Source organism: Thunnus albacares, chromosome 18 (assembly GCF_914725855.1).
Source record: "Thunnus albacares chromosome 18, fThuAlb1.1, whole genome shotgun sequence".
In the NCBI taxonomy this organism is placed as follows: Eukaryota; Metazoa; Chordata; class Actinopteri; order Scombriformes; family Scombridae; genus Thunnus; species Thunnus albacares.
The window spans coordinates 1362664-1375126 of record NC_058123.1 but is presented as its reverse complement, the minus strand read 5'-3'; the positions used below and the strand labels follow the sequence as shown (position 1 = coordinate 1375126).

Sequence of the window (12463 nt, the reverse complement as noted above, 5' to 3'; positions counted from 1 at the left end):
GTACTGTGAGCTCTTCAAGATATGATGGTGCCTGAACATTAAGAGCTTTGCAGGTGAGGAGAAGGATTTTAAATTCAATTCTAGATTTTACAGGAAGCCAATGTAGCGAAGCTAAAATGGGAGAAATGTGATCTCTTTTTCTAGTTTTGTCAGTATGTCACACAAGTGTGAGGTTGTCCCCTTCTTCAGCTTCAACTTCGTCCCGCTCCTGCCATCTGCAAAAGAGTTCTCTCAGTCTTAATATAAAAGCATTCACAGTTTCGTCGGCCCGCTGCCCACAATTAAAGAAGGTGGCTCGTAGTTGTGCTTTAGTGGCTGGTTTGGCATACAGTTTTTCCAAGACATCCAGCACTTTTTGTCCAGTGTCTCTATCCCTTGGGTCAACTAGCTGAAGCTCACGCTTAGCCTTCCCCTCTAGACCACCCAACACAAAATCAGTCAATTGTGTTTGGTTCAGTCCCTGTGCTCTCAGCATGGCCTCCACCTGAGCCCTCCATTCTGTGAATTTCCCTTTTTCACCACCAAGCAGCCCCCATAAACCATGGCATAACAAACTGTGCAGTTATGGGTGCATGAGCATTAGTTTGCCGTTCCGCGTCCATTTTTTTTTAACAGTGGAGTTGGTATCCTGCTGACAACGCCAAAATAAAATGTCACACAAGTGTGAGGTTCTTTTAAAAATACCAGCTTGAATTTCCACCGTTAAAAAAATACAACACACGCACAGTGACAATGCAGGAATTTTATTTACAAGTTGTTAAAACAGGGCGAGGAATGAGTTATTTTAAAAGAAGCTTGTGATAACCAAGGATCTTTAAAATGGAATAAAAAAAATCCTTAAAATGTCTGTTCCAGTGGTGTAGGCCAATAAATAGATAGGGGAAGGGGGATACTCAAGTTCTCTGTGACACGAGGGGGAAAGGAAGTCCTGCAACTGTCGGCTCCTCTGCTTCAGTCACGCCGCTTCTTCTGGGACCTTGTATACGGAGCCGCTGTAGGAGGAGGAAAATAAATATCCTCAATCAAGTGACCTATGACTACCACTAGCACACACACACCCTCCGAGTAGCCTGTTACACATTCCTTTACTTATTGTAATAGTGCGCGTTGAACCAAGTCTCCGTCATCAACGCCTGGCTCGTCCCGCTGTGGTCTGTCTGCTTCCTCGTCCCAGCTGCACCTTTCCTCCGGTGTATCCATGCTACTTCAACAAGTAGTCTGCGTCCTCAGGTTCCCATGACCAACTGCAACCGATATTCTGTGGAGCGAACCCTCTCACATCCATCGCTTCCCCGTGTCTCCAAGTCTCTCCTGCCTTTCCTTCCTTCTCCACCTCCCTCACCTCTCACACTCGGCCAAAAAAATTAAGGAACTCAGTCCAGTCTGCCAATCCTGTGAGAAGGGGGGTGTGTCATCCAATCACTCACCGGTGTTCTCACTTAGTCCATCACTTGATAAATTAAAGTTCAATGCACTCAGTCCAAGTTAAAACACAATATCAGAAAATATAAAACCATATAAAAAAAGCATGCAGGGCAACTCACTAAAAACAGATGCATAAAATAAAAATCAAACATGCAAAATATAAGATCAAGTAGGACTACAATTATATCTCACTTTGACATTTTCCTCCCTTCTTTAATAATGGTTGTCCCGACCAATTACTCACTGCGGTACCTGGCTGGAAGTAACCCAAAGTTAGTTCGCTCTGAGCGACGTATAACTGGAGGCTCAGGCTCATTACCAGGGGCTACTGGTTCTTGTGGAGGATCAGGTGGTTCGGCCTGAGCTGGCACTGTTGGTGCTGTCAGTGGCTCCGCGGCTGTCAACCTCAATCCCGGGAGCCACCAAGTGGGTGGAGGCAACTGGCATGACTGGTCTGCTGGAGGACCCGATTCTTCTGTTGGCTCCTGGCTGTCCTGCAACATATTTAAAGGGCATGGGCGCAGATTATTTCGATGCACTGTACGTGTGGGTGCTTCCTTACCCTCTGGCCGGAGGACATAAACTGGGTGATTTTCTCTTAACTGTGTTACCACTACAAAGGGTTTAGGGGTCCATCTCGGTGCCAGCTTTCTGTCCCTTTTTATCCTCAATGTACGAAAATCCACATTTTAAATACTACGGGTCATATTTCGCTTCGCCATCTTGCCTCTGAACATCAACACAAACTTAAAGTGAACGTCAATCAAATGATGGTTACCATGGCTACAGTGCGAGACTGCTGCACATCTCTGTCGCATGCCTGTCAAAATATATTTTTTTCAAAATAAAAGACAAGTCCAACATCAGATGCGTATTAAATATTATTTATTTATTTTTGACCAGCTGTCCGCGACCCACCAGTTGAGAATCACTGGTTTAGCTGAACAAATCATTGAAGTTAGTTCAGGAAAGTCGACTGGAGAAAAACAGTCTAAATATATGTCAGGATTTACAGCTGTTTCTAAGGTGCCTGTGTTTGGGGAGAGAACGGTGCCTGTTGAGGGCAGGAGGTGGTTAATTTTGTCTCTAATAGCTTTTATCATTAAAGAAGCTCATGAAGTCATTACTACTGAGAGCTATAGGAATACATGGATCAATAGAGTTATGACTCTTTGTCAGCCAAAGTGCTGAAAAGGAACCTAGGGCTGTTTTTATTCTCTTCTATTAATACTGAGTAATAGGCGGCTCTGGCATTACAGAGGGCCTTCCTATATGTTTTAAGACTATCTTGCCAGACTAAGCGAGATTCTTCTACTTTGGTGGAACGCCAAATCCTTTCCAATTTTCACGATGTTTGCTTTAATTTGCAGGTTTGGGAGTTAAACCATGGAGCTAAACTCTTATGTTTTATTATCTTCTTTTTTAAGGGGGCGATGGAGTCGAGTGTTATTCGTAATGAGCCTGCAGCACTATCAACAAGATTATCAATTTGGGAGGAACTAAAGTTAACATAAGAGTCCTCTGTAGTATTGAGACATGGCAGTGAATTCAGTACTGATGGAATTGCTTCCTTAAATTTATCTACAACACTATCAGAGAGACATCTAATGAGGACATTTTTGTCTAATGGTGTATAATCCAGTAAAAGGAATTCAAAAGTTATTAAAAAATGATAACTAATCAGAGTGTCATTTCCCATTCCCTTTAAGAGCCAGGTGCACTTGCGCCTTGGTAGATTGCTATTATGGTGCTGCTCCTGGACCCTCCCATGGCCCCAGACCACAAGTTTAAGATCCTGTTCATTAATTTGTTGTGAATTTATCTTTGTTTGGCTTTTGAAATGATTTATTTTTTTGGTTTCTTTAAAATCATTTTGTTCAGTCATGGAGTAACAGGTCAAATCAACAGGGTTTTAATTGATGAAAGTATGGAAACCTGATCACTGTAATCTCAAAAATGTTAAAGAATATTTGTTAAATATTGTTCAATAATTAAATCATTAATATTAATCATGTAAAGAATCATCAACACAGTTATCAGGACTTGATCAGCTCTCCAAGGCTCTGATCCTGCTGCTGGCAGCAGCTGGAAGCTGTGCAGATTTATTTCCTTCGTTAGTTTAATCATTGTTTTCACCTCATTTATTTCCTCATGTCATCATGTATTGATGCAGCAGGAAAGTCGATCTGTGTCTGATCTGTTGTTGTCTGTCTGTTTAAATACCTATGTGTTTTGCCACAATTTGGTCAAATAATTAGATTTTATCCGTCATTACTGTGATTAGTTAATTCTGATAAATATTATAATTAAGCATTATGACGTACAGTCCTGTGCAAAAGTTTTAGGCACTAAAGTAAAGTGAGAATTCTTACAAAAATATTGTTATAAATTGTTTTAATTTATCAATGAACTTCTTACAAAGTTGAGTAAACAGTAGAAAACTAAATTAAATCAATATTTGCTGTGAGCAGCTTCTCCTCGGTTCACTTTAACAGTTTTTCATGGTAACTTGCAGGCAGGTTGTTGTAACCATCCTGGAGAAAGATGTTCTTCTGTGGATTTAATATTTAGGCCATCTCAGGTGCTTCTTCATGTTAATCCCACATTGACTCCATGTTGTTGAGATCAGGGCTCTGTGGGGGCCAAACTATACCATCTGCTACAGGACTCATCATTCTTCTTGTTGCTGAAATAGTTCTTTATGACTCTAGCTGTATGCTTGGGTCACCGATCAGAGACCTCCCTGATGGTATTGCATAATGGATAAGAATCTAAACATCTAGGGTGCCTAAAACTTTTGCATAGTACTGTATATTTTCTAAAATCTGTTGATGTTCACAATAATAATCTTTCACATTGTAATCCTTTTATTTGTAATCTTTTGCATGTTTGTGTGCTGCTGTGTGTAACAAGCAGAGTGCATGTTGTGTACTCGTCTATGTAGATGCATATTATTATCTTGAAAATGTGCCTTAAAATAACAGTGAAACACTGCGTCATTGACTTCAGACCAGGTTTTTGTTGGTCAATAGCACAATCGCTCTCTGCTGCCTCAAGATAGAAATGCACCAACAATGAGCCTGACTACACCTCATTTTAAGACCAACACGCCCATGGGCACTCTGATGGGCGCGAGTGTATTTGCTATTTTAACAACGTGGGTGCTGGACGGGAAAATGACAACTATGTCGGTCTTAAACTAACAAAAACACTTGTGTTGTGCTTGGCGCTGCTTTGTGCCGGGCGTAAGATAGAACCCTAAGTGTGTGTGTGTGTGTGTGTTTGTGTGTGTGTGTGTGGGTGTGTGTGTGGGTGTGTGTGTGTGTGTGTGTGTGTGTGTGTGGGGGGGGGGGGGTGACTCAATGAACCAACAGCACACAAAAATCTTAATCAGTATGGAATAAATTCAGTAATTAAAAGTAAATAGCAGATATTATAGTAAATAAAAGTTTTGTAGCTTAACACAAAGTGACCTTTGTTTGTCTCCATAGTAACGGTCGTGGAGGCTCATGGGTAATGAAGCCGCTTCTGCAATTGAAAACTGATAAAAACCCTTAATTTCTCAGAATTGAAAGAGAAATAATTACAACTGATGGTCTTAACATTAACCATCATATTGTTGAGTTATCAAGGACACTTTTGTGTTTTTTTGTTAACAAATGTCAAAGATATCATTAAAAGAAAACGTTGAGTCGTTGACAGGAAGGAAAATAATTTCTGGCAGCTGATACTCCAGTCAGCCAATCGCAGCTTCAAATTCTGGATTTCAAATTCAATTAATTTCTCTGCTCTAACATACATAGCCTACATAAAATAACACAAATAACATAACAGCTCAGATAACTACACAATACAAAGACAATGATTCAAACAACATGCAAATACGTGGTTTCAGTGGCAGCAGGGTCCATAGCAACCACCATAGCAACAGTAGATGTTGCATTTCTACAGTTTCTAGCGAGACATGAAACAACCTTCATAATAACTGACAAACTAAACATCACATACATTCACTGAACAAAGATTATGAAAATAAAATGCACATTTCTTGCTGGAAATATCATCAAAACGCATTTTAATATTGAAACTATCCTAAAATATTGCATTTTCCACTGAGAATAAAAGAAATGTCAGCCATTTTGTTTGTTTTTGCAGACAGAAACTTGACAGTCACATGATGAGGACCCAGTCCAATAGAAAAGAACAGGCCAAAAAAAACGTAGGGATCTCACAATTTTAGAGCCGTTATTGTGAAACTAATCCGTTTTGCACTGTGGACCAACGTAGGTATTAAACATTTTGATGTGAGACTGGGTTGGTATGTTACACAGCAGAAGATCCTGTTAATTGACTGTAATCTGAGTCTCTGTCCTCACAGTCAAACCAGAGCTCACATTTAGACTAAAATCTCCAAATGCAGCTGTTTGGTTTGACTTTATTTTATTCATATTCTACAATCACAGATGTCACAGCTGCAGTTTTTATATTCCACTGTACTATTATTCATTCTGGAGCACAAGACTCACATGAAACCAGATACTATTGTATATATGTGAAAAATAATTAGAAATGTATTTAACTTGTCAGTTTGATGAGAAAGGAACATGTTAATTGAATCTCTGCTTTTTCTACAGGACTTATAACACACCAACAAAGTATAAGGAAATCATCTCCAAAAGTATTCTGATCTCTTCAGGACCTCCTGATGTCTACCAGCTGAGAACAAAGGAAGAGAAGACTGAAACTCTGACAAGAAAAACTGTCGGTGAGAAAAATCTGAACAAGAAAAACAAAACCATCTTACTTGTAGGTGAAACAAGAACAGGAAAATCTACTCTGATCAACGCTCTGGTCAACTACACCATGGGAGTGAAGTTTGAGGACAACATCTGGTTTGAGATCGTAGAAGACGAGAAGAGAAGTCAGTCAGAGAGTCAGACATCAGATGTGATCGTGTACCAGATCTTTGGTTTTGAAGATAAAACTCTGCCCTTCTCTCTGACCATCATCGATACTCCTGGATACAGAGACACCAGAGAGATTGAACAAGATGACATCACCAGTCAAAGATTATTGGACTTGTTTCGTTCAGTAGATGGAGTTCATGAGATTGATGCAGTGGGTCTGGTGATGAAGGCGACTGAGAATCGAGTGAGTGACCGACAGAAGTACATCTTTGATTCAGTGACGTCTCTGTTTGGAAAAGACATTGAGAAGAACGTTGTCGCTCTCATCACAAACTCTAATGGAATAACACCTGAAGATGCTCTGAAAGCTCTTGAAGCTGCAAACATTAAATGTGCCAAAAATGAGAAGAATCAGCCCGTTCACTTTCTGTTTAATAACTGCCAGACCACACCGAGAACAGAGGAAACAAAGGTTGCTTTAGAGAACGCATGGAGGGTAACAGAGACAGGAATGAAACGATTCACAGACTTCCTGGAAAAATCTAAACATCAACAGCTGATAACAACTGTTGAAGTGTTGAATGCACGCATCAGAATAACAGCCTGCATCCAAAACCTGCAAGACAGAATCAAGCGGATTGAACTAAAACAGAACGAGATCCAACAGACTGAAAAAGCTCTGAAGAAACATGAACAAGAGATGAAGAAGAATGAAGAGTTCACTGTAGAAGTTGATGAGGTCTACAAAAAGAAAGAGCCTATTGATGGAGGGATGTGGTTGTTTTTTTATGGAGGAGCTGTCACCTGTAGCATCTGTAAAGAGAACTGTCACCATCCTGGATGCACAATGGCCTGGTATCCTGAACACTGTGAGGTCATGAAAGATCGTCGCTGTACTGTTTGTACAGAGAAGTGTCCTGCAGAAGATCATGTGAAAGAAAAGTGGATATATGTGGACAAGACCAAGAAAGTTAAGAAGACCTTTGAAGATGTGAAACAGAAGTATGAAAAGAATAAGGTAGATTGTGAAGAGAAGAAGAGCCTTCTGGAAAATCTTGAAACAGAGATGGAAAAACTGAAATCAGTGAAGATTCAGCTGCTTACAGAGGTCTACCAACATGTGGAGCATCTAGAGCGGATCGCCCTGAATGATAATTCACTGTCCACTCATGTCCACTTGGACTTCCTGATTGAGAAGACGAAGGAGATCGGAGACACAGAGAAGGTCCAGAAGCTGGAGGAGATGAAAGAACGAATGGATGAAGGAACCAGAGCAGGGCTGTGATACATGTTTGATAAACTAACAGCAGTTAAAGATGCAGTGATGAAGATGAACAACATCAGACAGCTGTGTAGACAACAAGCTCTACACTGTTCATATAAATGTCTAAAAATCACAAACGTTATTTCATTTTAATCCTATTAAGTGTGATGTTGACGTAATATATATGTTTTTGTTTTTTTTTCAAAGACACATAATCGTAATCTGTAATCACAGTAGAGGATTACAAAACCTGAGGTTCCTCGATCCTCACTTGAACTGGAAGTCGTTCTGCTCCGCCATCTTGCAGGTTGTCCCAAAGCTCTTATTCCTGCTCTGAGGAGCCATGAGTGAAGATACACAAGAGCCTTCACGTCTTTTACCGACCGACATGCCTCCTTATTGGAAAGCTGATCAGTAGGCTTGTTTCAGATGAACTGCTCCTTTCTTGTAAAGTGGAGGGATCAGGCAGCAGCAGCAGCAGGAAGTGACAAAAAGCTGCAGTCAAGTCAGACAGTTTCCAGCAGCTTTCAAAGAATCTACAGGAAGTCACAGAAATATTTACATCCTGTTAGATCTGATCCTGATTTAATAAAATGTTATCAGATCAATCTACTCAAGCTCAGCTGATCAATCACTAACATTGTTTTAATGCTGATCTGTATGATAGAATATAAACTGTTAAATGACCTATAATCAATAATCAAAACAACATTTATTCTGTAATCTCCAATATTAGACTATTAAATTATTTTACATAGAAATGTAACTGTTGCAGCAAGCGGATCACTACCTGCTGGTCAACATGCCGACTGTAATCAGCTGATGTCACACTAATCAAACTCATTCACATCTCATTGATGAAAGAAAGAAATTCTAATAAAATTAAATTATTATTTTTTTCTACATAATTTAGTTTTTAGGAGAGATCTTTGTATCAGCTTTTATCTTCTTATCTCTCCTGCACAGATGTTTATTTACTTTAAATGAATGAATAGTTGAGTTTATGCAGGTAAAAGTGTGTTTGTTAAAAGCAGAAATAGACATTATATCATTTATCTGTCAAATATTCAGACTGCTGGGGCTTCACATCAATAATTAAATAATGATATAATCTTCATATTGTGCCTGTCTGTAATTTTTGGTTATTGAATGTTTTCTGTCTCTTTGGATGATAAAAGTTGTCATCAACACATCTGAATTCTTAGTAGAAGATCAGACAACTGAAATCCAAAATGAAGATAAAACGTCATGTCGTTGATCAAACACCTGAACCAATCAGCTCTTTGATCAGGTGACATCCATTCTCCCATCATGCCCTGATCCTTGCAGTGGCTGCTGGCCTGTAAACTGATTTACAAACATCATTTTTCACCAACTAATTACTATATTTGGAATAACAAGAACATTCAATATAAAATAAGTCACTAATGGGTTGACAATGGTATTTATTGATTAAACAACTTGTTAATTTTGATGGGAAGTTACTAACAATAATGAATTCCTCTCTGAGTTCAGGTCACCAGTTATGCAGTGGTTTTTGATGCTCTGCTGAGGGCTGTGCTGCAGCTTCTCAGAGGTTCAGTAATCAAGGTTTCAATGATTAATCCATTCAATAGAGGTATATTCCTTGGAGAAGTTGACATTAAGAATAAATGCTTGAATAAATAAGAATAACATATAAGCTGTAACTCTGCCCCTAAGAAGATTCTTTTGGGCTTCGCTTCATGTAGAAATTAATTGGCAGAATATTTGGTGAGTCTGAGCCGCTACTTCTGGTTAAACCCTCTGCTAACTTGAATGGGGATAAAATAATTCAATCGTGCGGCTCTTCTAGACTTTCCAAATGTTATTGAACTGAATGGATCAGATTCTGATAGTGAAATGAACCATTTTATAGAAATCAGAGATTCCTTCTCATTAGCCACCTCAATCTCGTCAGGTTATCGTTGCTCGTGCGTGACGTCAGAGCGAGCCGGGAAGAGTTTTTCTGTCTAAAGCTGAAGAAACATCCAGATCTGTCTGTGTGTCCTTAACATTGGAAAACCTCCTGAAATATACAAAACAAAGATAAATTTAATTTAATTTAATTTGGAGGAACAAATGTGATTATTAAGAAATGACATCTTATGCAACATAAAAATAAATGGTGGTCTGGAGGTACTACGTTTTGTAAGATTAAATAATACTTTCAAAGTAAAATGATTAACTAATTGTAAACAATTACTAACAATTATGTAGAAATTAATTGGCAGAAAAGGGTTAGTTGGGGACAAATTTTGTCTTAGTAAAAAAGTTAAAGAGGTTTCCTTTTGCATCAGAAAAGACATTAGAAAGATTTAGAATTAATATTGAATATTTTGAAGTTTCTGTGGACTAGAAGAAGAAACAATGTGTCAGTTGTTTTATCACTGTATGTTCACTAGAATATTTTAGGTGGATGTTTAGTATTACATAAGAAGGAAACTCAGCAAACAATTCAATTTAAGGATAAAAGACATTTTTATATGTTTTGAGGGCAATGAGACGGGAAAAGATATTATTTTTTGTGCAGTTAATTTTATCACAAGAAGAGATGAGAGGACTTCAAGAACGCAGCAATATGGCTCCACAATAAGAGTCCTTAAGAATAAGAAGACAATTAAAACTAATTGTGTTAATATAATTATAATGGATAAATTTCTTATTGACTGATGATACATTATTTTGAATTTGTATTACTTTTTCAAAATATATTTTATAATTTTGTCTTTGTGCACCTGGTATGGACAGTTGTTTGTGTACATGCTGTTATTGTACACGTGTTCTCTAAAATAAAGAAATAATTTAAAAAGAATCTAACCATTATGCATTATGTGGTGATTGTGCAGGAGCTCATATCCATTGACTGAATGAGCCTGTTATATCAACATCTGAACAAGAGAGAAATCCCGACATCATTTCCGTTTTCGGTTTACCAGTTAACTAGCTGGCAGACAGCTAACCGTTTTAATACCTCGACTCAGTGCCGCAGCACCGCATACGCAGAGTACGCAGAGCGCGTGGGGCCTCAAGTACCAAGCAGGGGCCTACAAAATTAAGGTTGATAAAAATGTCATGATAATCATCACATTATTACTTTTTAGCACAAATTGATAAAATATATAAATTAGTTATGGACAGGCCCGCTGTTGTTTTTTTCATTGCATGTACCCTATCACTCAATCACCCCCCCCCTCGCCCCTTCCTCGAAATGGTACAATCTTCAGAGCCCTCGTCTGTTCGCTTCAGAGTTTGCTTTGGTTCGCTTGTAGCCTACTATCTGCCTCTCGCCTGAAGTTTGACATTTTAACCTGCTTTATCAAGCTGTTTTTGAATGAGGCCACAAGCGGAGCAACCGTGGGGGCAGAGGGGGCAACCGCCCCAGGGCCCACGCTCAGTAGGGGCCCGCTGGGGACGTAGCGCTCGACCCCGCGGGTGCAGCAGGAATACCAGAACTTAACTCTCTCAGCTTCTTCTATTCATTCTCTATGGTAGTTCTTATGACTATGGGTGTAATCCCCCCTCCCACCACAGTGTGGGTTGCAATGCCACAGTGGCACTGTCCGTATTTCTGCTCGTTGAATCTGTGGGAAGTGAAGACCGCAGAAGCAGCGAATCAAAGTTTATAACTAACTTCGCTGAAAACTTTATCCAAAATATGAAATATTTGCGTCTTTTTATGTTCATGGTGAATGAAACTTGCCAGTCAAAGTTTCAGCCTTCTGAGACTCATTAAGTCTCAGAAGGCGTCAAGGCTCTGTTTGCGTTCGTGTGTGAATGAGGCCAAACTATCCAACCTCACTTTGCTGTGTGTTGAGTGGGACATAAACACTAATAAGGACTAAGTGGTGGGCAGGTTTGCCACCATGAAGGAGAGGAGGATGAAGTTTTAAAAGGGACCGTGAAATGTAGAAAGTTTGTTAAAATGTTTGGATTACTTTATTCCATGGAGGATGGAGAAATACACAAATGGATTAACAATACACTAAACCACAGCAGTCTAAGCCATAAGAACCCATGGTGACACACCAACCCTTTCAATGTTGTGGAAAATTCCTTATACAGCTTTATCCTTGATTTTAACTCATGAAGTCCCTCAGTGACATCTACTGAACATCCTGCTGCAGTCATGTGATAATGTGTGAATCTGTGTAACCATGACATCACTTCCAAAATGGCGGTGTGCCTGGTCAGCAAATGTGACAGAAGTAGCTACTTTTAAAAAGCTTGTTTTTTGTTACTAAAGGAAGGTTTCAACCCATTTAACAATTCTGATGCTTTAATAAGACGTCCTGTATTACATTTAACCTGTTCTGACCACATTTCCTTGAACAAATTGATATAAAACAAGTTAGGGAAATATCTTTATTACATATATGTTACATTACAGATCTTTGATACTGAAGGAGAAATGGGTCCGGGTTCTTATGGGCTAAGCAGGGACAACAACTGGTGAGTTAAACATCCATAATTAGTCTTTATTAACTTAAAAGTTGGTTATGGTGAAATGAGTCATAATGTTAGATTAATGTGTGGTTTAACTCCATGTTTACTGCATCTCAGCTCCTGTCTGTGTCACTACCTGTGGTGTTGCAGACTGTCCTCTTTGTATTTGAATAGACCGCTGTGTCTATTTTATGTTTATGTTATTGAACTGTTGGTCAGTCGGTGTATGTAGAGCACCACATGCTGTCCTCAGTGCTGAAACATTTGAACACGGCTGGCAACCTGTTTTCTTTTTTGTTCTTCAGAACAAGTTTGTCTCAAAGTGGCTTCGCTGTATGTTTCCTGAGATATAGACTTGCATGGCTCAATAACAGTTTATGATTATAGATAGCATATATCAGCT

The 12463-nt window shown here is 39.1% G+C and overlaps 1 protein-coding gene and 1 long non-coding RNA gene across 3 annotated transcripts in view; both read left to right on the top strand.

Moving 5' to 3' along the window:
* Window positions 1-7631, top strand: part of LOC122968142 — a 168489-nt gene extending 160858 nt beyond the window's left edge. For both annotated transcript variants that reach the window (XM_044333141.1, XM_044333142.1), the window contains one exon: window positions 6060-7631. In XM_044333141.1, the coding sequence (XP_044189076.1) occupies window positions 6060-7617 (1558 nt within the window). In that variant the 3' untranslated portion in view covers window positions 7618-7631. The remainder of the gene's footprint in view (window positions 1-6059) is intronic.
* Window positions 1-12463, top strand: part of LOC122968189 — a 29169-nt gene that overhangs the window by 4090 nt on the left and 12616 nt on the right. The gene's annotated exons all lie outside the window — the stretch shown is intronic.